Source organism: Ctenopharyngodon idella, chromosome 20 (assembly GCF_019924925.1).
Source record: "Ctenopharyngodon idella isolate HZGC_01 chromosome 20, HZGC01, whole genome shotgun sequence".
Classification (NCBI taxonomy): domain Eukaryota; kingdom Metazoa; phylum Chordata; class Actinopteri; order Cypriniformes; family Xenocyprididae; genus Ctenopharyngodon; species Ctenopharyngodon idella.
The window spans coordinates 21436199-21460981 of record NC_067239.1 but is presented as its reverse complement, the minus strand read 5'-3'; the positions used below and the strand labels follow the sequence as shown (position 1 = coordinate 21460981).

The following is a 24783-nucleotide window of genomic DNA, read 5'->3' as shown; positions in this document are numbered from 1 at the left end:
TGTTCCTCACACAAAACTATCCTATGACTTCAAAAAAGCGTGTTTACCAGTCATATGGACTTTAATAGAACTTACTTTTTTTCTAGTGACATATTTCATATTGTGATCTACATACGAGTGTAACAGATTTTTGAAAAAGAAAAAAAAGCGCACTAAATGATTGGAGGGAAGTGTGTAGTTTTTGCCGGAATATCCAGTTATGACAATATGAGGTCACTAAAAAAATTAAAATTGAAACGTTTACATAGATGATTCATTCACAATAAAATCTATGACATGCATTTACAAAACAGATAGGATGAATTTTCATTTCATGCTGACTTTTATTGTATGGAAAACCACAATAAGGACATTCTGCCTATAGTTTCATAGAAGAAAAAAATAATACTGTGTTGGTAAACTATTCCTCAAAGATATTCTTTAATGTAAACTCTGTATGTTTGTCTCAATGGAAGTGTCTTACATTGTTGATTGTGTATGCTTATGTACATTAAGCAATAATAAAAAAAAAGATATTACTTTCTCAGGCATCTCGTTCTAACCAAATTTGCCACTAGCTCCTATAATCCTGTATTAAAATGTTGGCTGCTTGTGTTACCTGAAAATGCTCTCTCTAATCTATAGCACATTTCTGATAATATGCCCAGATAATGTTGTTTGCATGTCTGAACTACAAATTCTAGCAACTGAATCTATATTTGGAAATCCGATAAACTGATATGGGCTCTTAATGCTTGGAGTGACTTGTTTGAACATGTCCCCTTGCCTGTTGGCAGCTGTGCGTGGGGAGCAGTGGCCCTTTAAGAGGCGATCGCATGCGCGGAATCTAGGGGGCAGGTCCCTGTCAGCGGTAGAGGCTGCGTTTCTTTTCTCGCCCTCCTCTAGTCACTCAGTCCTAAGTTGAGCTCTCTTGAGTGCTGACAGACGATAAGAGCAGATAGTCCTCCTGTGGCTTTAGATAGATAGGTGCAGAGAGAAAAGGGACTTTCTAGATGGGAATTTTTCGCACTGTACCGTCCGTGACGTCGAGGCTTTGGCGCGCGCTCTAACAAGGCACTGTCAATAAGTGATAGTTGCGTCTCTACCTTTAACTGTTAAAGAGACTTCTGAATGCGAAGTGACATCGGGGTAAACTGGCACAAAATGACCACTGCAGTCTTCGAGCACGCTTAGTTCTGTCCTCGTTATTGTAGTTGTATTGAGCTGACATAACGGCGTTTTGGTTATAGCCCGCTGAATGTGCTTTGGCTCTGACAGTTCAGTTCTTTTGTCACTACAGTGACTTACTGCCTGTGATGGTTGTGTGCAGTGACGTTGTGGCGCTTTGTCCGTGGCTGCTGGCGGGGTGCGCTGGAGAGATATAGTTGTATTACATCAGTGCACCAAGTGACTGGAGTGCGACACAGAGAGGAGGAACTGCTGTAGCTGAATGGTGCGTGTTGAGGTATTGCATTTTGCATTATATTATAACATATACTCATGCATATATATAAATGAACATTGCATATTTTTAAAAATGTTTCTCTTATCGGTTCCTAGTCTACTTTCCATTCACGCTGTTATATTATTAATAATACATAAAATAATATTGAAAATTGTTATGCAGTAATGTCTGCACGAATGATATATTAAAACCACTTTTACTGTGAAAGTGAGGAATTTAGGGCAAATATATTATTCACTTTCACAAAAACAGTGGTTTTAATATATCATTCGTGCGGTCTTCTCCTTTGGAATACTCTTCATATGTGTCAGCGAGTGTCATTATGAAAGTGTAACGACCAAGAATGTGTGCCATCAAGCGAGTGTTAAATTAAAGTGAAACAGGAGCACTTTGCGTATACTACAGACGTTAAATCTTTGTTTATACTTTCACGTGACTGTTGCGCGAACCACCGCAGGCGCGTTCGCGTGCACACCGCCGTATAATTAGACACATGAACGCGTGAAAATGTAATTATACATTTAATGGCTTTTATATATATATATATATATATATATATTTGTCCGTACAATCCACAATTGTATTTGATGATTATGAGGTATTTTATGTCACATGGCTTTGTATTGTATTTTTGTCTTTCTGAAACACAGGGAGGGGTGTTAATGATCATTAAGATTTGCACTGCACAAGAAGCGTTAAGCACCATTTAGAGTTCAGGTGCATTCATGGAATGCGACTGTGACCGTTTCCCACTGCCTATCTAACTTTGACTGAGACAGTACAGAGGAGCGACAGAGAAGGCTGGTAGAGGCAATGGCGGAGACAACCCTTGAACCACTGACCTCGCTGGATGTTGCCATCGATCCAGATTTTGAGCCACAGAAACGGCCGAGATCATGCACTTGGCCGCTGCCGGAGTCTAGTTCGGCAAAGCCTGCGTCCAATGACACTGACATAATCCCAGAGGAAGAGGATGATGAGGATGACAGCGCGATGGCAATCAACGGCATGGGTGAAGGAGAGGACAACGGCAGCCCAAGCATGGCAGACGAACTGCATCCCATTAGCGGTCAGGAGAACACTGACTCCCCGCTCTCCTCTCAGCCTGCTTCTGCGAACACAGCGAGTCCGGGGGTGAGCGGTCAAGGTAGCCAACAGCAAACTCCCCGGAAGTCATCTTCAAGGAGGAACGCATGGGGCAACCTGTCCTACGCAGACCTTATCACGAAAGCCATAGAGAGCACCCCAGACAAGAGACTGACACTGTCCCAGATCTACGACTGGATGGTCAGAAGTGTCCCGTACTTTAAAGACAAAGGTGACAGCAACAGCTCAGCTGGTTGGAAGGTAAGAGATCCGCTCGAGCAGTGCTTCCCAACCTCGTTCCTGAAGACCCCCAAACGATGCACATTTTGGTTGTCTCTGCTTATGAGCTGATGAGTTTAATCAGGTGTATTTGATTAAGCAGACATGCAAAATGTGTACTAGTGGTGTGCAAGGTTGAGAAACACTGTGCCAAAGAATTTGTGTGTCATAAGGTGCAAGTGTCTGTCATGCTCCTCCTCATTTATTTCGTGCTGCATCCTCATTCTGCATCACAACCAGAAACACATGTTCTGGCATGTTTGGCACACTTATTCACGCACAGAAAACTGGAAAGTTTTCGAAGGTTCGCGTGTGCGTGACTCAACAGTGAAGCAAGCTCAATGACGTCACCTGTAAACAAACTATTTGGATGCCAGCATAAAAAATAAACCACAAATTAGGGATGATCAGTATGAAAATTTTGTGTGACAAAACAAAACAATTGGCTCAACTGGTAAGTTAGTTCAGATGGACTTTGTCTTGTGATTATGGTTATAACCACAAAATACAATATCTTCAGAGCCAAGCCTAATAAATGTCCATATCCAAATGCCTTTATGTTCATATCCACGCAGCTCAGCTTACGTAAAACTTGGCATGGTAAATGTACCCCTGCTAGAAGCTGCCCAGACTGTTTATGTAGGTGTTGAATGGCATTAGGAATTGCATAACAACTCAGAATGGCGCGAGCTTCTCCTTAGCAGTCAGCAGGCAGGACTGCCTTCAAAGGGAATGTCATGGCCATGGGCCGTAGCCAGCATAAGACATATGAGCCTTTCACTTACAGAGCCAGGGTGGGTTGGGGGAGGGGGTATATGGTTGGGTTGTGGGTGTAAGGTCAAGTTTGCAGCAGGAGGCATAGCTTGCCTGTCCCATTGGCCGTAAATAGCCATGAATTATAATAGTGAAAGGAGAGTTACTGCCGGGTCTGTGGCAACGGCAAACTATGCAGACACTCAGCTCAGTGTGGAACTGTTTGCACCCCGACTCATCTAGCATTCAGGACCGTGTATGTGCATGATCATATTTCTCAAACTGCTATGCAAAACACTATCTGTCAGTCTAACATGTTTTATGATCAAATACTATAACCCCAATTCTAGCATGAGTACACACAAATAAACACACCTCCCCAAGTCTCTATTAGGATGAGTAGCAAGTACCTGCTACCATTTCGGATATGTGGAAAAATGTCTAACAGTGTTCCACTGAACTTTTGCTCCTGTGTTACCTCAAGCTCTAAATATGACACACATTCGAGCACACATCTGACAACTCCAAGCAGATCTGTGAGTCAGATCGGAGTGTGGGTGCTGGTTTTAACAGAACCTCAGATAAACACTTCTGCAGTTGGCTGCCAATATGCACAATTGCATTTAAATAAAACATATACACGCACACAATAAATTATATATTTATACACAAACACATATTTTTGCATCATTTAAAGCATCAACAGTGATTTTATGTGCTAAAGTTGGCATGGAATGGAAATTCACCCCATCTAGTTTCTAACTGATTTTAAGTTTCTTAATGGATTAGTTTATTTCAGAATTAAAATTCCCTAATAATATACTCACCCCCTTCTCATCAAAGATGTTTATGTCTTTCTTTCTTCAGTCAAAAAGAAATTAAGGTTTTTGAGGAAAACATTCCAGGATTTTTCTCCATTTATTGGACTTCAACGGCTACCAACGGGTTGAAGGTTCAAATTGCATTTTCAATGCAGCTTCAAATGGCTCTACATGATCCCAGCTGAGGAATAAGGGTCATTTTCTAAAAAAATAAATAAAAATGATATACTTTTAAACCACAAATGATCGTCTTGCACTAGCTCGTAATCACGTTGGAAAGGTCACGCGTGACGCAGGGGAAAGTACTATGTTTATAAAGCCAAAATGCAAAGACTAAGTCAAACGGCCTTTACAAAAAAAAAGGTAAAACAACAATTTCGAACGATTTTGGAGAAGTTGGAGGACTTACGGTACTTCCTCCTACATCACGCATGACCTTTCTAACGTGATTATGTAATGCGTGGTGCATTGCAGAGCTAGTGCAAGATGAGCATTTGTGGTTAAAAAGTATATAATTTTTTATCTTTTTTTAGAAAATGACCGATTGTTTTGCTAGATAAGACCTTTATTCCTCATCTGGGATTGTGTAGAGCTCTTTGAAGCTGCATTGAAACTGCAATTTGGACCTGCAACCCATTTGTAGCCGTGGAAGTTCACTATATGGAGAAAAATCCTGGAATGTTTTTCTCAAAAACCTTAATTTCTTTTCGACTGAAAAATTAAAGACATAAACATCTTGGATGACATGGGGGTGAGTAAATTATCAGGAAATTTTAATTCTGAAGTGAACTAATCCCTTAATGATCTTAATGTGCACAATTCATTTATTCATTCATTCATTCAGATCTTTCTCTTTTTTTAATTTTGACCTCATAATTTTTTAAATCAAAATATCTTGATCTTCCAGTAAAACAACTTCTCTCTGGTGACATATGCCAGACTTCTACAATCATTTGGTCCACTTAAACCCGTCCTTTTTTTTACAAGATAGCAAGTTCACATTCAGATCTTCAGATCCAATCAAAAACCATGGGATACAACAAAAAGGAGAGAGAAGTCAGAAAATAAGATAAATTAATAAACAGAATGAGCAATGAAAATAGTCGAAAGATGTCTTATTCAAACACAAAGGCTGGAATGGCCGAGCACAGGTGCGAAAATGACAAGAAGCTGCATCACTATGGCTACCAGGTCACTGGTCCTCTCTGTTTTAATGAGAGGGTTTGGATGACATGTGATCTCATAAAGAAGTTCCTTTGTTTCTCTTGAAACATACTGTTGTGACTGCGAGAGAGAGGGCGTGACTGTTAAAGCATAGTTGACATTACAGCACCCACCTTTACTCTCTGCACTAAATGTTACAGGATAATGCTGTGTGTTTATTTAATGATCTGGTTATACAATCGGGTGTGAATGTGAATTAAGTCTAGAATGTGTTTGAAAATGTTAGATTAATCTTCAAGGTTACTTTTGCAGGTGTACAAGTGATGAGATTTTATTGATTTATCGTTTTCCTTCACAATGAGCTCCTGCAGTGCCAGATCATGCCTCTAGTGCCAAATGATGTACTCTACTCTTGAAAAAAGCCAGCCTTTAAATTATTCACTCTTTCAAGCATTAATTCAGGTCATTTTTATTAATTTTTAAGAGACATCTCTTAAGGATCTTACGCACACACATGCACATTTGCCAGCTCACTGTTTATAAACTTGTAATCTTGTCCACCACACACTTGTCTCTATCCTCTTTGCAATGTTAGAACCTTGTGTAACCCTGCTGTTATCTCACATCTGAAATATAATCAGATTATGTAACTTAAAAAGAACAAGCTACTACTATAATGTGTTGCACCATTCTTGTTCCTGGAACACTTAATATGCTGAGCTGCCACTCTAGGCCCAATTGAAATGTTTCAGTCACGGTGATGAAAGCAATCCGGTCACACTCCTGAGGGTCTGTATTCACCGAATTTCACTCGGCACAGTTCCAGGATGTAGATGGGCTATTTTAAGTGTTTCCTGTAATCTGTTTATTGTCAAGAGGGTGGGGTAAACAAATACAACATTAATATTATATAAACGCATACTACGTGCAAAATATACGTTATATCTGCATCTTTAAAGTTGCAAAGTAACAACAGATCTTTTCTTCTGTATTGTGACGTACATCCGAGTGTAATGGATTATCGAAAAAGAAAAAATGTAGGGTGGGGACTTGGTTCTTTGTATCGGTTGTTGATTTGGATTTTGAGATGTGAGCGTTGCACTCAAAAGTGGAGGCAGATAAACGCAAGCTTGTGGGTTGGAGATTAAAGGGGACCTATTATGCCCCTTTTCACAAGATGTGGTGTCCCCAGAATGTGTCTGTGAAATTTCAGCTCCAAATGCCCCACAGATCATTTATTATAGCTTGTCAAATTTGCCCCTATTTGGGTGTGAGCAAAAACACGCCGTTTTTGTGTGTGTCCCTTTAAATGCAAATAAGCTGCTGCTCCTGGCCCGCTTTCCAAAAGAGGGCGGAGCTTTAACAGCTCATGCTTCGGTTGCTCAACAACAACAAAGCTGGGGAATCTCACGCAGCCGAAATGACGATTACCAGTAATGGTGTTCAGCCTTACATTGTTCAAACCGGAGTCGGACACTGATGGAGAGACTCAGGAAGAAGTTACAACTTATAGAATGCATTTGGATGTTTCTGAACGGTTAGTGGTTAAATTTATGTAGTTGCTGTGGAGTTGATTCAACTCATCAACTAGCATGTGCCGTCATGTTAATCTTTTGTGCAAATCCAGCGGTGCCGTGGGTGGAAACGTGCATATAAAGGGGCGGTAATATTGTAAGAAAATCAACTTCCTACGTCACTAGGGGAGCGAAATCTGAGCGGCTCGTTTTTTCACATGCTTGCAGAGTAAGGCTTACCAAAACAAAGCTACTGGGTTGTCCTTTTTCACTTTTTCTGGGTTGGTAGATGCACCGGGGACCCGATTATAGCACTTAAACACGGAAAAAGTCACAATTTTCATGATATGTCCCCTTTAAGCAGAGCAGACTAAGGCCGCATTTACACTGCAGATCTTGATGCACAATTTGGTGACTATATCCGATTTTTTTTGATGACCCGCTTACATCATCTTTTAAAAGTGACCCGTATCCGATATTTGCATTTACACTACACACTGGCAAAACAGCCCAAGACGTTATGACCCGGAAAAAGGAAGTAAAATGGCGCGATATGCAGTGGACGCAAACAAAATGATTATACAATGTTTTGCTTTAAAGGTCAGCAAAACATTGCTCTCGTAAGGCGGAGAAAAAAGAGGAGAGCCATTAGTGTCGTGATCGCAGTTCGTGTCCACCTGAGTTGACGTCATTCACCTCCATCCCTTTTTCAGTGACGTACGACTCGCATTTACTGGGGAATATCCGATTTGACCGCTGTCATGGCAGACGCAAATGCATGTGTCCGAATCATATCAGATTTATTTCCACATATGAGTGAGGCCTGAAACCGATCTGAGAATATCGGAATTCATGCTGTTTTTTTCCTGCTTACACGTTCACATGTCATATCCGATCTGTGCCACATGAGAGGAAAAAATCGGAATTGGGTCACTTGAAACATGCAGTGTAAATGGGGCCTAAATGATTGGAGAATCCTGTAAACAGAGAAAACATAGATTAGATAGATTTTCGTGCCATGCTGACTTTTAAAGAGTGTTTAAAAAGTGTGTAGGAGGTATTGCTATAACTGTTAACTCATATACAGTCACTGTTTTGTGTCTTGAATGACACATGTAAATGTTGATGTTTGGTGCTTTTATACATGCCTGGTCATGTTTAGGTGTGTGAGAGGTCTTGAAGTGACTGTCACTAGGGTCGTAGATGTTTTGCTATGCTGAATGCATAGCTTTTTATAGTATACTCCATTTAATAGTGTGCATGAACATCCCCTTGACACATGCAGAATACAAAGTTTCGTCCTTGTCCAGTGTCTGCGCTATTTCTCTCCAGAAGTTAAGACAGATAAAATGTCTTTGTACTCTTTAAAACTAGAGTTGTAAGCATGTATTGTTGCTGTTGTCTTTAGTAGTTTTACCTTGTTCTGTGAAACAATGGGCTGGGGAAGTGTTTCCACCTCTTGGACAAACTAATCAGCGCAAAACAATTCAAGGCAGATGAGAGCTGAGCATACAAAGTAAGTGCAGTTAGAAAAATCTAGCTATGTATGTGCGTACTAAGTTGATGATGTAATTTACGTCATACACACTGTACGCAATACCCTGTATATGTGTAAAAACATAGTCGGAAGGTTTTTTGATAAGGTGTAAGCACTTGTACTCGTATACATTATGCTTCCCATTACAGATTCAACCAACATCACTCCATCTAACTCCTACATAAAGTATGCACTTCCCCCCTCATCCAGCAGACATTTTCATATTTAAAAACATTTGATTAAAACACAGACTTCCTGATGGGGCGGCATTTACAGCGGCATGTTAGAAGCACATATGCTGCTGCGGTAAAGACATTTGAATGTATTTCTAGTTCAGCCTGTGCTTCTTCCCACCTTTTCCATGCCCTTAATGTACCTGATCAGTTTTCTAAAGGTATTCTTGCTTGCAGCTCTGACCTGAGGATTTTTGAAAGTTTAATTTGTTTTGTTCCCAACCCGTCATTTCTAATTACGCATGTCTGCCTGCCACAGTGCAGATAAACTGTTCTTGTTTATACTTTAATAGAGTAAAATAAAGCTAGATTTCTATGTCAGGAGCTTTTGGCCAGACAAAGGCAGCAGTAATGAGAGTAGATGCAGCTTTGTAGCGAATGATTATTGCAGTGAACATAGGGAAATGATAGTTTTGGCGAAATACTTTGTCAGTGATCTCATGCATCATCCCTTTGAACGAAAACAGACAAACATTGTCAGACAGGAGTGGGCGATTATTAGCCTGGTTCTGGTGACGCATAGGGTCTATTTTGGTGCTTGTAGGTAGGAGTGTAAGCGTCGACTTTTGATTAGACAAAAGATTGGATTGATAAACACAGATTATGGTAGATTGAGTGTGACGGTTCCTGTTTCAATTGTGAAGCAGGTGTTTAAATATGCTTCTGTGATGATGTAAGGCTCTCAGATCCTTCTTGACTAAGCAAATTTATTTTCTGTGACATAACACCACAGCGGCCACATGCACACAGTGAATTTGGTAGTCAAATTTATGATGGCTTGTGTATCTGAAAGAGCCATAAACTCAAATCACTGGAACCCAGGGCAGTATTTTAAAGGTCCAATAAATAGGCTACGTGACACATGACACTTTAGTCAAAAGTTTCGGAAACTTTACAGAGCTACAGGTTTGAATAGCCATCAAATGACAGGTTGAAAGTTTTCATTTATCCTTACAACAATCACAGAGTAGCTCCGCCCATTGTGAAATCTCTATTGTAGGTAGTTTCCACCTAAAATCTTAGGGATTTTTTTCCCTCATTACTGTGGCTTTTGGATTGCTCACTAAATATCTCTTTGTCTGAATGTTTCTCAATCTGCATTGCTCTTAAAGTGAAAGTCTTTTCCAAGAACCGCTGTGAATAGTACAGTTAGTCATACTGCACCGAACTAACCTCTTATCAATACAGTGTGTTCTAAATAACAGGCCAATCAGATGTTCCACAGGTGGTGAGGTCAACACAGGCCTATTATCTGTTTTAAGAGTCCATTGCCTTGCATATATCAGTGGAGGCTTATCTCTTTTCACTGCACCTTCAGTGTTTACACACCTGTCTTTAACCTGCCCCTGGGTCAGTTCTGGTGATATGGATGTCAGTGGAGGCCAGTGGATCAAGCTGAATGGGGCCAAAGCGCTGACTTAGCAGTAAAGTCTGCAACGGTTCCAGCTGCTGGACACATCAGCAGTTTGTTATCAGCCAGCTCAGTCAGAGTGAGGAAGCAGTACATCAGGAACATTATGGGCAGAAATAATGTGGTACATGCCTTTTGGCACGCATTTGAACACAGCCATTTTAATCTCTAACTAATGTTGTCTGTATTTTTAGTTAAATTCGCACAGTTTTGTCCCATTTACCTCTGCCTGCCCTCCTCTCCCATCTCTCTCTCCCTCTCTATTCTCCCATGTGTGCTACAGTGTTTATGGGGGCATGAAATCGCTCCACAGCTCCTGGGCATCTCGTGTGCTTTCTTACTCAGACTGCCATCACTGACACGTTGCTTGTCTGTATTTGTCTGTCTCTTATTTGTTCTTCTTTTGCATTTCACATTCTCAGAAAAGATCATTCTCTATCTCTGTCTTTGCATATTCCAATCATTACCTCTCTTTAAAAAAATTGTAAGTTTCAACCTAGTCAGAGTACAGTAGGTCCAGTACACCATAACATAAACTTTTTAATGAAAGAAATAAATACTTTTCTTCAGCAATTGATCAAACAGTTAAGTAATTTATAATTATATTATTGCAGTTTTAAAAAATTCTGTTCTTTGAATTTTCTAAGAAATGTATCATGGTTTCCACAAAAATATTAAGCAGCACAACTGGTTTCAACATTGATAATAAAAATAAATGTTTCTTGAGCACCAAATCATCATATTAGAATGATTTCTGAAGGATCATGTGACACTGAAGACTGGAGTAATGGGTGCAGAAAATTCAGCTTTTCCATCACATGAATAAATTATATTTTAAACTATATTTAAAACAGTAAATGGTTATATCAAATTGTAATAATATTTCACAATAATACATATTATCTTCACAATTTTTTAATATATTTTTCATGAAATAAATGCAGTCTTGGGGAGCAGAATAGACTTTTTTTTTAAAAACATTAAAGAATCTTACTGCCCCCAAACTTTTAAACAGTAGTGTGTAGTAATAGTATGCTTGAGTATCAGGAAGAGTCACAGGGTTTAATGAGTAAACATGCTCTTCATTGACTGCGCTCGCAAACAGTCACGCTCTCTGAATGCCGCCAACCAAGCATGCAGGGTTCACAGAGTTTACACAATCTGCTGTATATTCATATACTCTTATGACACCCCCTTTGTATTTAAGGAGTAGTTAAGAGGCCCTAAGTCTGTTTCTTCTTGTTTCTTTCGTTCCTGTGGTGTGTGTTGATGCTTTTGACATGCACAAAGGCAAATGGGCACAGACACATGCACACACCCCTTTTCTGGGAACAGTAATGCATTTCCTTGCTCATATGCTTCAAAGATAGAGCTTTTCTTTTTTGTGTGGATAAAAGCATGTGCGGTTGAGTGACCATATGCAGTAATGTAGCGTGAACTCTCAAACCTGTTTTTGTGAATGTGTGTGTGTGTGTGTGCGCGCACACACGCACATACACAGGTTTGTTTTGCTATCTTAGTGAGGACATTCCATAGGCATAATGGTTTTTATACTGTACAAACTGTACATTCTGTACACACTACCCCTACCCCTAAACATACCCATCACAGAAAACATTCTGCATTTTGACATTTTTAATAAAACATTAATAAAAGCTATTTTAAATATGAGGACTCATGAAATGTCCTCATATTTCATGTTTACGTCGTAATACCAGTGTAATACCCATGTCATTATACAAATTTGTGTCCTCATAAATCACAAAAACGCGCGCGCACACACACACACACACACACACATATATATATATATATATATATAGGGGTATATTAGGGGTATATTAGGGGTGTAACGGTACACAAAACTCACGGTTCGGTACGGTTTCAGTACAGCAGGGTGAGAAAACAAAACAATGTTATCTCTTTTTTTTTAATTAAACAATGTTTTACTGAACAAACTGTCTCTCTGTCTTCAGAAGTATTCAATTATAATCAAAATTTGTTTTTTAGATAAAATCATCAACACTCAAATAATAATAAAAAATTTATGTATTGTAAACATGTAAATTACACATAAGGCAGTTTTTGCATCAACTTCTGTTTCTCCAATTCCTTGTTGAAATATAATAATTTACACAGACTCAGTGGCTGTCATAACTTGTTTTCATGACGGATTTATTTAGGCCTTACGTTAACTAACGTTAAGTAAAATATAATTAATATATAGGCTAATATAGTGCATATATTTAGCGAAACAGTTCATTTCTCTAGTGAACTAGCAAGCTGTTGACACTGAATGGCTTTCTGAGGTAATGTTAAATGTAATACTACATGACATAATTGTTTACAAACTGTTTTACTGACATCTTTCCGCGATTACAAGAGATATGATACGTTTCAGTAAGTTGTACTGTATCTTTCAACATACCTTCCTGTTCATTCATGTTCATTCTGTAGTAGTGAAGAGGAAGGGATGATCGCGCTCCGCTGTTACTTTCATCTGTTAGTCCACATCAAAAAGCGTCAAACTTATTCATCGTCATGCTGCATGAACCGAATCGTGACGTCCGTACCGTGACGGTTCGGGACAAATACATGTACCGTTACACCCCTAATATATATATATATATATATATATATATATATATGAAGAGTTCCATTGTAAAAACCTCCAAAGTCTTTCTGACATCTTTTCTTATAAATAAGCATTTTTTACCAGGCTCCTATGTTTAGGTTCAGTAATTTCACTTTAATGGCAATGAAAAGGTTATTAGTCAGTTATTGAAATGCCTTATTTTCAAAAATGTCACTTCAGTCAATTCATTGGTATTTAACAAATTTGACTGTCTTTTGTTGCAAAACCAGCTAAGTCCATGTGTGCTTTTTTGCAAAAACCTCTTAAGTCCACCTCTTTGGACAACAAGACATAGTAAAATGACCATTTCTGTCAGTTTTACAGCAGCAAAAGGAACAATGTTGTGTTTGTTCTAGTCGCGAAATGCTGTCATTGCCACTGTAATGATGGCAAAACATGATAAAAACTTGCAGCCAGCTCATATGCACACTGTCAATCATCTTGAAATCATATGATTTGATATGAGTGGCGTTTAGCAGTTTCTGCCAACGAACCGGTATTTCTGAATGAGCTGATGCTGGGATTTAGCGGATTTGAAGCAAAAGTATTTGATGAACGTATACTACAACATGCAGAGAGCATTTGCTCAATACCATTATCTCATTTTTGAGTGGCTTTTAGCGGCTTTTGCATCTGAACTCTTCATACATATATATATATATATATGTATATATGTGTGTGTGTGTGTTGATTCATTAACTACAAAAAGTATTAATCATGATTAACTATATATATATATATATATATATATATATATATAATAATAATTATTATTATTATTATCATTATTGCTGAAAGGATCTTGTCTGTGAAAGGAACTTTTCTGTGCATCTATGGTGTTACAGTGTCCTCTTCGTTTTATGCTTTTTATTTCTTTCTGTGTAGAGGCCCAATAAGGGGTTACATGGGGTACCAGAAAAAGGGGCCCCTCGCCTTCTCTCTCTTCTTTTATTTTATCTGAGTTTCCCTCCTTCTCTTTCTCTCAGATTACTGTGAACGGGTAGGTGGGGGTACAAGGTTACACTTTCCCATGTTGTGTGTAAACCTTGAGGAAACATACAGTCTCAATGTTACTTTGAATACAAACGACTCATTATACAACAGTGTATGAAAGCTGTGTATGAACTTTTTTAGTGAGAGATCTTGGTTGACATTGCTACAGTTGTTAATATAAGTGGTTAATGCTTACTTCTGGCTGAATGTTGTGTGTTTATAGTTCACCATTTTGATCTTATTTCCATAAGTCCAAGTGTTTGTGCTACTTGGATACAGTGAACTGTACAACAACAACTCTGGTCAGCGCTGTGGTGCTGTGGTATAAAAAGCAGTTAGTTTGGTATGCAATATTTTGTTGTTGTAAATTGAAGTGCAATATCTTAAAACTTGAAAAAGTAAATGCTAAAATGATTCATAATTAATGTGAAGTTGTACATAATCCACATTGTGCACTCTTCAGATAAAGCCAAAATAAAAAAAGAAAGGGAAAAGGCAAATAGAAAGAGAAGTAGAGAGACGGATAGATCGAGACTGGTCCAGTGGGAGAGGATTGCTGATGATCTAGCTGTGGATGACATCACCGCTCGACTGAAAGGGCTTTTAGACTGATTGATTTGCACATATGCGAGTGAGAATATGATGCTGACGTGTGTTAGCATTTGCAGTATCAGTGCCACACATACACAAGTGCGTGTATTATTGGTCTGAATGATTGGTAAAATCGTTGCCTTTCCCCACAGATTTTCTTCCCTCCCACCGCTTCACAGTAAATATGGGTTAGTGTGCCTTTCCTGTCTCTCCTCTCCCCACTTCTTCCCCCTGTTTGTTTTACTTTTCCTTTTCTTCCACCCAGCTTTTTGCTCCCTTCTATTTTTTCCCTCTTCCTGCAGCTGTGCAGCGGGATCCAAGGTTTTACCAGGAGAACACAAAGGCTTGGAACAGCCAGGCTTTCTGACAAAGAGCGTTATGCTGAATTGCAAATGTTCATCTGAAGACACTTATAACCTCTGGTTAATATATACTAATGTTATTTTGTACAAGATTGGTGTTTGATATAGGCATGTTGTATACAGTATGCGTTGTAAAGACAATTTTTCAGTGGTGTGATGTGCAGTGTGTGGATTAGTCTCTCTAAACTTGAGGCTTAGTCAGGTGGCTGGTCATATGAGCTGACTTAGTGTACAACGTGTGTATGTACACATACAGTGTGTGCGTACAGAGAGCGAGTGGAGATTAAACTAAGGATCATAGTGTAATCTGCTGTGTGGTTACATCAGCTCCACTATCACACCATGCATCACACCAGATTGCTTAATTCAGAGAGAAATGACACCATGGAAAAAAAAAAGAGGTGGAGAGAGTCAGGGAAAGAGTAAAAGCAGATAAAAACAGTCTTACAGATAAAAACAGCCAAGATAAAAAAAAAAAGAGAATGAAGAAAGCGCTTTGAATTTATTTATTTTTTTACCAGTTGCTGACCAGAATGAGTCTTTGAGGATGTCAGGACTCTGTGATAATGTTTTCCAATCTTTTTGTCTTGAATATCCTCACAGCCTCCTGCCTACAAAAAATGAAAATGGGGAAAAACAGACCCATCAAGTAGCATAAATAATCATCTACAAAATTATGTATAGTCTTGCACACTCAACTCAAACACACTAAACAAAAATTAGCTTTTTTTGTTAAAAGGGAACTAAAACTAAATCTGATTAATCATGATTCATTATTTTAATGTAATAAATATATTTTAAGTTTGAAAATGTATTACTTGTAAATATTAAACATTTTATTCTGTTCTATATGTTTAACAAATGAAAATCATTTCAAGTACTCCAATGATTAGGAATCAGTGCTCTATTATATGACCTCCTGATGACCCTGCTTTGGTGTCTGTTGAATGTGTGCGGGAGCAAGTACGTTTATACAGGAGTTCATGTTTCTTTGTGTGTGTTAGTGTATACTGAGTGTATATTTGATTGGCCAATACTACCCTCTTCATGGTCTACTAAGGTTTCGTCTCAGTGGTGAACAGGCAAATTTAACATCAGTCGGGTACCCCATCATTTAGACAAACAAAACCCAGCACAGACCCTGGTTTAAGAATTCTGAAATAGTAAAATCTCATGCAAAGGCCAAAAAAAAAAAAAGGTAGTCATATATAATTTCCATTCTTGGCGAGCATTTATGTTTCTGCTTTAACTCTAAAATTGTATAGAGACTGTAAGAGCTTGTGCTAAGGGTGAGGAGTGCTATTGGCTGACTTGTACTCCTCCCCTGTCTGCGATTGGCTCGAAGGTTCAGTGGGGCACTCAATCAGCGCAGTGGAAGCATATGTAGGTCAGTGTGTAGCTGTGCTGCATGGTGTGTTCGTGTGTGTACCGTGCGGTCGCGTACTCTGGCAGTCCTCCAGCTTTCTCTTTCAGAGTTAAAGAGAGTGGAGGGGGAGGGAGAGAAGGATAGGACAGAGTGAGGAGTAGACTGTGAGGCCTCTTCTATCCAGTATGCGCATTAGCGACACTAAACGCATTAGTGTTTAGTCTCAGATTGGTGACAAACATTTTGAACAACTTTTCTGAATGTACTGTAATGCCAAACAGATTTGCATCTCGTGGCCTCAGTTACTCTTTTAATCCTGTAAAAAGAATCTTGCTGCCACAGAGAATGTCAACAATGGTCGGTTACTATGACACAACCTCTGAACCAACTTTTGCCCAAACCACTACATATAAATACACGAGGATGCAAACACCAATCTGTGCCATTCAATGCTTCTCGCTGTTTTTTTAAGTAGACGTACCATTGGCAACCTAAACAGCCCAACTTGGAAAGCAGTAGTGTTTTCGAAGGAAGTGGATTTATAGTGAAAATGAGAGTGAAAGAGAATGCCAGAGAGGGAAAATCAGGCTTTGAGTGTTGTCCAAAACTACACTTCTGTATCTGCCTTTAACGACTGTGCCCTGAGAGTGCCCCATGTACTTCTCAAGCACTTCCCTCTGGCATGGCCAGGAATTTAGCTCAAGTCCCTAAGGCGTGCCACAAAAAGCACAGAAAGTCTGTTGAGCTGCTAAGCTTACCCGCAGTGACTAACTATCCCCTCTAAAAAGCTCCCACTGCACACGCACATGTGCTAGTCAACCTGGCAGAGGCAAAAACATCAACTCTCTATCTCCAGACGCTGGATGTCTAGACAGAGAGAGCGAAAAGATCGGACAAAGAGTCTCCTGAGCATCTCTGTCTGTGCATTTTACAGTGAACCAACTCAGTGAGCACACACACTTATACATGCACACGTACCCAAGTACAAAATTACTAAAAGCCTGGTGGGCACATTCTACACTTCAATGAATTATGAATCACTGTTGTTAGGCAGACTGAATGCACAAGGTCTTTACCCAGATTTCATACAGCCCACATGCACAGCTCAGCAGTGTGTCTAGACACACGTTAGCAAAAATATGTGATCAAGTTACTTTTTACAAACTATATACTCTGCCTTACTGAATACAGAAAAACGTCTGTCATTCCATCCATTGTTCTGTCTATCATTCTATCTGTCATTCTATGTATCTATCTGTCATAGACATCCATCTGTCTGTCACATCTATCCATCCATCTATCCATATGTGGACAGATAGATATGTCTATGATTTTATATATTTAATCAGTTAACAATTTAATCAAATATTTACTGCATGCTTTCCATATGTGTTTAAACAGGAGTTTCGTTGAAACCTTGAAACACAAGTAGAGAGTTTAAAAAAGTGTCAGCTGACAGCCATATCTTAAGAATAAGCACACATTATTCCAGTAGATGGATGAAGAGGAACCAAAGAGTAAACATCCTGCACACCTCTGTTGGTTTTTTCACCTCATCTCGTGATCTGACCACCATTTCTGTATGTCTGCAAATAAAAATAGAACATAAACTTACTTCCCTTTTCTGATGACTATTTAAAACGGCAAATTATAGCCTTAGTCACTGCTGTGGGTGAAAAAGCGTTAGCATTTTTGATACAAAAAAAGCAAAGCTGATTTTGAAAGATGTATGTATGAGCAGTCACGTCAACTGCTGTGTCAGAGGTAAGTTTAAATTCAGTCAAGACTTTTAATAAATATAGGTATTTTATTTCAGGGAGGATGAGATGAGTGATTGAGTAGACTTATGTGTGTGTGTGTGTGTGTGTGTGTGTGTGTGTGTGTGTGTGTGTGTGTGTGTGTGTGTGTGTGTGTGTGTGTGGGCGTACGTTACAGATAAGTCAGAAAGAAGGTTGCTATGCAGGTTTTTCAAGTTGTCTCAGAGTTGTACTATCCAATCCTCAACCGAAGAACTTGTCAGCACTTTTTGCCACTCCAACCCCCATTCTCTCTAAGTTTCTGGCGGGATTACTGCACAGACCTTTTCAAAAGTGGTTTCATGGTGAGATAAAGCCTCTGGATTGGCACCCTGCTTGTGTATCGGTGTTCTTTAGTGGATGGAAACCAGTGCTATACACTCACTCGCATATGTCTTGATTGTGTTGAGTTCCAAAGCTCTCTCCTAGAGTTCTTTTTTAATTCCAGAGAGAGGCCCAGTTCAACTATGAGTGTGCGTGTGTGTAATGATTCTGGAAGGAGTCCAATTTGCCGGAGAGCGTGTGAATGCACTGGAGCTGTGCCAGAAAGTTCAGCGCAGTAGATGAGTTGTTACTGGAAGGCTTTTGTTCTGGGTTCCACTAGAGAAAAGCCCTTTACAGGAGTCAGCCAGTCAAAATGGCAGAAGGGAGAAAGAAGAGGAAAGGAGAGGAGGAGGGGGAAAAAACCCAAATGTCCTACTTGTGAGACCGATCTACTATCGAGGACTTCACCAATAGCCTTTAAGATTTAGCTGAGATACCACTGCTATGGAGATATGCGTTCCTATCCACAATAAGCTGAAATTACCTCAAGCAGTTTTCTTGGAACTGTAGCTTGCTTTGGAATCTTAGAACTAATTATGCCCTTAGTCATCGTAATTCTGACACCTGTGTTTTAATGCAATGTAGGCATATCACAGTGAACAGATCAGATAACAATATATATGGGTAAAATAAAAAAATTAAGTATTTAGACACTTAAGTGGCACTTTTTTATATATATATAGGGTGAATTCAGGTTGATTGGGACACTTTTTCCAATTCATCTCAATGGCAAAAAGTGTCTCAATCACCCTGAATTCACCCTATATATTAGTCTCACAATTTTCATTATTATTATAATATTATTATAATATCTTTTTAATCACACCCCCCTGACATACATACTTTCATAATAATTATATGTGATTATTTGCAATTTTTGCAATTACTTTGACCAAACTTTTTAGTATGGTGTAAGTACTTCTTGGGGCCACTGCCCATACTGTATATGATCTCTGGAACAGGAAATAGTTGGAGAAAGAGCTCTCGATGGTTGTGGAAGTGAGGTCTAAGAGTGAGACCAGACCTGTGACACACTAATGTAGTTAAGGGCAAAAGTCTGTAGGATGTTGTCCTAGTGTCACTCAACAGCTAAGTGGTTATGGCTGGTTATTGTAAAAAATCTAATTGCTATTACCTGCACCAGTAAAACTGTGTTTATTTACAAATTTACAGACACACTGATGCTTCCAATCAAAATTTGACTGGAAAAAAAAAAAAAAAAAAAAAAAAATATATATATATATATATATATATAACAGTTAGTTCCTGTCCTTGCTTCTGATTGGTCAATAGCTGTTTTATTCACGATAAAACACGGCTATGACCGCTTCACCCAACGGTTCTGTGTATCACTAGACAGCATTTTTCTTCAGGTCAGTCCTATGTTCATAATAAAAATTCAGTTTAAATGTCCGCTATATCTTGTCCTTTTAACATTTAAGGGGTTTTCCCATGACTGACAGCGCTAGTCAAAGCATTTGTCAGTTGCGTCTTGTTCCGTGTTCACAACAATTCAGTGTTTTCAATCTTAAAGTCTTCACTACTGACTGACACACTCATAAAGACAGTCTTTGCCGCCATCTAATGGCGTAATAATGTAACTTCTGTTGATGTTCACGGTCAGGGACTATTTTTTTCGGCGGAAGGAAGGCTTTTAGTAAAAGTTTACTTCATAAAAGTTGCATTGATAGATATTTTAGGCTTTAATATTTGTATTGTGTGGTAACCATTTCATAAAAGCAATAAGGTACTCGAAGCTAGTGCTGTATCGTGAATAAGTCACGGCTGACTGTGGAGCTGACTTGTGGAGCGCTCTCGGAGTATGCATTTATTTGTCTTTTTAACTAATGGAAACTGAGCAAAAAAGTCTTCTGCCTGTTGTCTTCTGTAAGGCGGCCATGTTGTTAGTGTCAAAATCACATGATCAGCGACTAGTCAACGTCAAGCTTAAATCGTCATGGCAGAGCATTAAAGTCGACAAGTCGACCAGTCTCTGCAAGCCCTAGTCAGAATATGTTAGAATATGTAGCTACTTTTGAATGGCTGACAGCATAGAAAGGCTTTTTTGCAGGCAGATTGTGTAATTATGACATCTACCAGAAGGGGTTAAGAGGACCACGCTAACCAGGCAAACCTTGACCCCTTGAATACGGCACAGGGGATTGTCATATATCTCTGTGAAAGGAAAATGTGAGGGCGAGAGAGAAAGTGTGTAGGGGGAGGGGGAAAATCAATAGACAGACACAGCTCAGAAGACATGTCCGTGAGATGTGTTTCAGTGTGTTTCGTCATGATGGGGAGCTGCAGCATGTGGTTAAAGCTTGTGTGCCTCAGAGAACCAGAACAAAGAGACGTGAAGAGAGAAAGGGAGAAGAACGAATAAGTGACAGATCGAAGCCTCCTAAGCCAGTTACACAGAGAAGGGACTGTGCTGTTTAAACCAGCCGTGTCCCAGACACACAAACACCGACCCAGCACAAGAAAACATGCTCTTGTTTGTTTGTTTTTGTTTATCGAGTTGTTGTTGGGTTTTTTGTTCAACTCAACTGGTGTGTGATAGACTTGGGACAAAAACCATGACGTAAAAAGCTTTTCTTGTAGCCTTTTCTGGTTACAGTGTATAGATGAGAAAGCAAAAGAGCAAATGAGTAAGGGAAAAGCACAGAGACTGAGAGGTTGATGTTATGCGTATTCCTGCACGTCTCAATATTTCTATGTTTAGAACTGTAATCTCCTATTTATCCAAACACACGTACACAGCCAAAGTGACCCCATCCTTAATCATCTAATCAGCCTGGTTTATTTTGAAGGAAGACATTAGCAGGCAGCGCTCTTGACTGTTTTCAATATTAAAGAGGTTAAAGGTGCACTCAGCATTTTTTATTTATGTCGAGGTCTTTTTTCATTTATCCTTTTTCATTTATCCTACGAGTGAAAGTGTCCAGTAAATCGGGGTTATTGAGATAAAGTGAGTAATATTTAGCTGGTCATGTGATCTTTACATTTTCTAAAATATTTAGAAAAATGTGAGTTTAATATATATATATATATACATTTTATTTTTTGGTCAACTCAGAGATCAACTCAGACTACACAGTTTACACAGAGAACATGAACTTGTCACCTTATCCGAAGACACATTGCATCAACCAATGAGATCGTCCTTCCCCTTTTCCCTCTATCTCTATCAAACACATGCATAAGGCTGTACAGACGCTTTAAAACTGCAAGCAAAGCAAAAGCTTAATTGGTATAAGAGCCAAAAGAGTGGATTCCTACATTATTTAGATTGATATTTGTTACTTGTGGGTAAAACTCTCATGAGATTATCCCCAGCTGACTGTGTGCATGTGTGATATAATTCAGAAGTAGGTCACCTGGTCACAGAACAAGCGTTTTGTTTAAAGACCGAGCATTGCTGTCCAGATCTGTGTGTGACACAATGTGCGCATACATGCACGTGCAACACGCTGAGTGTATTTTTGTTTGTGTGTGTCACATCAGCAGAAACAGGAAATCATGCGGCCCAAAAGTCAAGGCAGCAGGAACTAGGGGAGGGGGAGGGGAGGGGGTTGAAAATTGCTGGTACAGCAGAAAATACTGTGACACTCTCTGCTGCAACGCTAATTTCTTTGTCTCCTTTTTTAGGTCCGTTGAGACCCTCATGAATTATACGTCCCTGTAGTGCAGGCGTTACTGTAAACGATCGTCATACAGTGACATTCAATAGTGTTGCATGTAGAGGTGCGATAAAGACGCGCTGCCTTGTTTATCTAGTTTTTGCAAGAAAATGTGTGTGGGGGTGCTGGCTCTCCATACTCTGCAGAGCTCAGCAAAGTAAAATGCAAGTTTCTATGCAAATATTTCAACACAAGCATATGCTCACACACAGACACACAATATAATAGTGCCTCTCATTATGTTTAGTGGGCTAAAAGTTGAGGTCAGGGCATGAATGCTCAAAAACAGTCACCTAAATTGCATCTGAAATTGCTTCCTATTCCAGCTACACTGTAGTGAATTCTGAATAAACAACTTCATTTTCTATATTGTTATATACTTATTTTATATAAATAATGCACTATAGGATTTTTTGCATACAGCCAATGTACATTTACCTGCTGTATTTTCTGTTATCGAAAGCCAAAGAGGGGATCCAAAGGGGATCATATGACAAGAACTTGATGTAATTATATAGGGTATGAAAAATGGAGATGGAAATAAATATTTAAATAGGAAATAAATATTTATATTTGAAGCAAGAGGAGCGCAAAACAAAAGATAAATTGTGACTGGATGAGTCGCATTCATAGCCATTGTAAAACAGCTGATATTCATATTGTGACTTTGTCATCTTGAGTTATCTTGACTTGTTTTTGGACACATTCTGCTCTGCATTTTGCATTGTGCCATGTTTCTATGTCTCTCTTATGTGTAAATAATGTAAAACAGGCCTCCCCACTGAATAGTGAATGAGTGAGTGATTTCAGACATTGCTAATTACCCAGTCTTAAACAACAATTCACTTCAACACCAATTCATGAAATTCATGTAGGCATACAATGAAATTGTAAAACCAAACGAAACACAGGCTTGCCCCTTGAGCAAGCTGCACCCTTGTGATCATAGCTAGAAAAGCCACAGTGTATACACATTCTCAAATACACAAACACCCGCAAAAAAATAAAACCGAACAGTGCCTTTTTTAAATCCAGCCCAGATGTGCACAAGAGCGACAAACATTCGCATAGAGATGGAGCCAAACATTGATAAAGATGTTTTTAGTTACTCCCGAGAGCCACAGTAATGTAACGACAACAGCCACTATGAACAAATTCATTATGAGAATATTAGAGCAGAAATAAAGAAAACCTGTTCCATTATGAGTCTTTGTTACTCTACATTTCCGATATTCAGTCAGTGAATCATCCTAACAGTGTCACGCAATACTGTGCATTTGACAATTTTACAGAGGCAAACCTTTGAAAGCAGTTATTTACTGAAATGTCACAAGCTCTGCCATTATAATGGGGTAAATATAGCAACTGTAGTCGTCCAAATACGTGTTCAATACATGCTGCTTGCATTTTGCTAGACAAACAGGTTCCAGGAACGATAAAGTGAGAACCAAATACAGCAATGATTGAGAACAGATTTGTTGGAGCCATGAAGGCTTGTTTTATGGCTTTACTGAGAAAAAACCCTCTCTATTGGAATAAGAATTCTAGCTTATACTAGCAGACCTGTCAGGCGAAGATGTGAATAAATAGGTCCCTACTCTATCAATTTGGCCAGGTTAACCTGGGACATCAAGGGACACAGTGTTCCAAATTGCAGCTAAAAATATCACATGTATGGCTGATGTCTGTTCAGTGTTGTTTATCTGTTGAGTAGGTCGTGGGTCTTTCATATTCCAAGAGAGATGCCAAACAGGGTGTGGACCAAGAGGTTGGACATGTGGGAAGCGAGTTGAGCAGTAGAGAGAAGTACATGATAGACACACATTGTAAGGAATGTCACACATGTGTGTGTGTATTTTATGCGTGTGTGAGGAGTTTACTATGAGGATAAACTTCAAAATCCATGGCCAGACATACATTTCTCATGGGTTTGATAGTCAACTTTCCCTTTTTTTTTGTCCCTCTTTTACATTTCTATACTTTGCGTAGCCTGTTTAGTACATCACCCTAAATAGCTAAGCTTTAGATGTGGTTCAGACAATTCTCTCAGTCATTCATCACCACCTGACAGGAAGGGCACATTTAGTACTTCCTGATTAGAGAGAGGGTTTAATCTTCTTCACTGGATTGGTTAAATGCGGTTTTGAAACTCTGTACTTTAAAATACTTTTTGTCAATGATCTGGGTTTTAATATATATAAAAAAATGAATAAATATTCATTATTTATAAATAAATATATTTTTTTAATTATTTGAAGATTTTTTTCTTTTTTTAATTACAAAAATACATGTATTGTGATATTTATATTTCTTATATTGACGTTATAACAGTAGCTGTGTCCCAGTTCAGAGGCTGCATCCTTCAAAGGCTGCATATGAAGGCCGAATGCGTAACATCGGCCCGACAAATTCAATTCGAACTGGCTCCTTTGAATGCGGCCTACAAATGCGTCCTTCTTTCCCTATCTGAAGGATAGAATGGGCAGATCCTTCGCAGCCTAGCCTAACCCAAGATTCAATGCGCGCCAGTGATGGCTGGATTTTTTTTTGAAAGAAAATGCCAGATTACACTTTCAAGTTTTTCCGTAGATAGACCATCCCTTTTATCAGCGCTCTGTTAGACTTTCGAAGGATGCAGCCTCTGAACTGGGACACAGCTAATGTTATTTTACCATCATTGAGATACTGTTATATTTGTTTTATAAATATTTTGACTTAATTTTTATTTTTACAATTTGCATTTTTTTTAAGTTAAAGTTTTAGTAATTTTGTTTTGTTGTCATTTTTATATTAT

General features: G+C 38.9%; 1 protein-coding gene across 2 annotated transcripts in view; it reads left to right on the top strand.

The window, feature by feature from the left end:
• The first annotated feature begins 828 nt into the window (after positions 1–828).
• foxo3b (forkhead box O3b) overlaps positions 829–24783 on the top strand; it is a 34559-nt gene continuing 10604 nt past the window's right edge. The window contains exons 1-2 of one of the 2 annotated variants that reach the window (XM_051874163.1): positions 829–1432; positions 2095–2791. In XM_051874163.1, coding sequence (XP_051730123.1) covers positions 2258–2791 — 534 coding nt within the window. In that variant the 5' untranslated portion in view covers positions 829–1432; positions 2095–2257. Of the gene's footprint in view, positions 1445–2094; positions 2792–24783 lie in introns of both variants that reach the window. The other variant, XM_051874162.1, reaches the window with a different exon arrangement.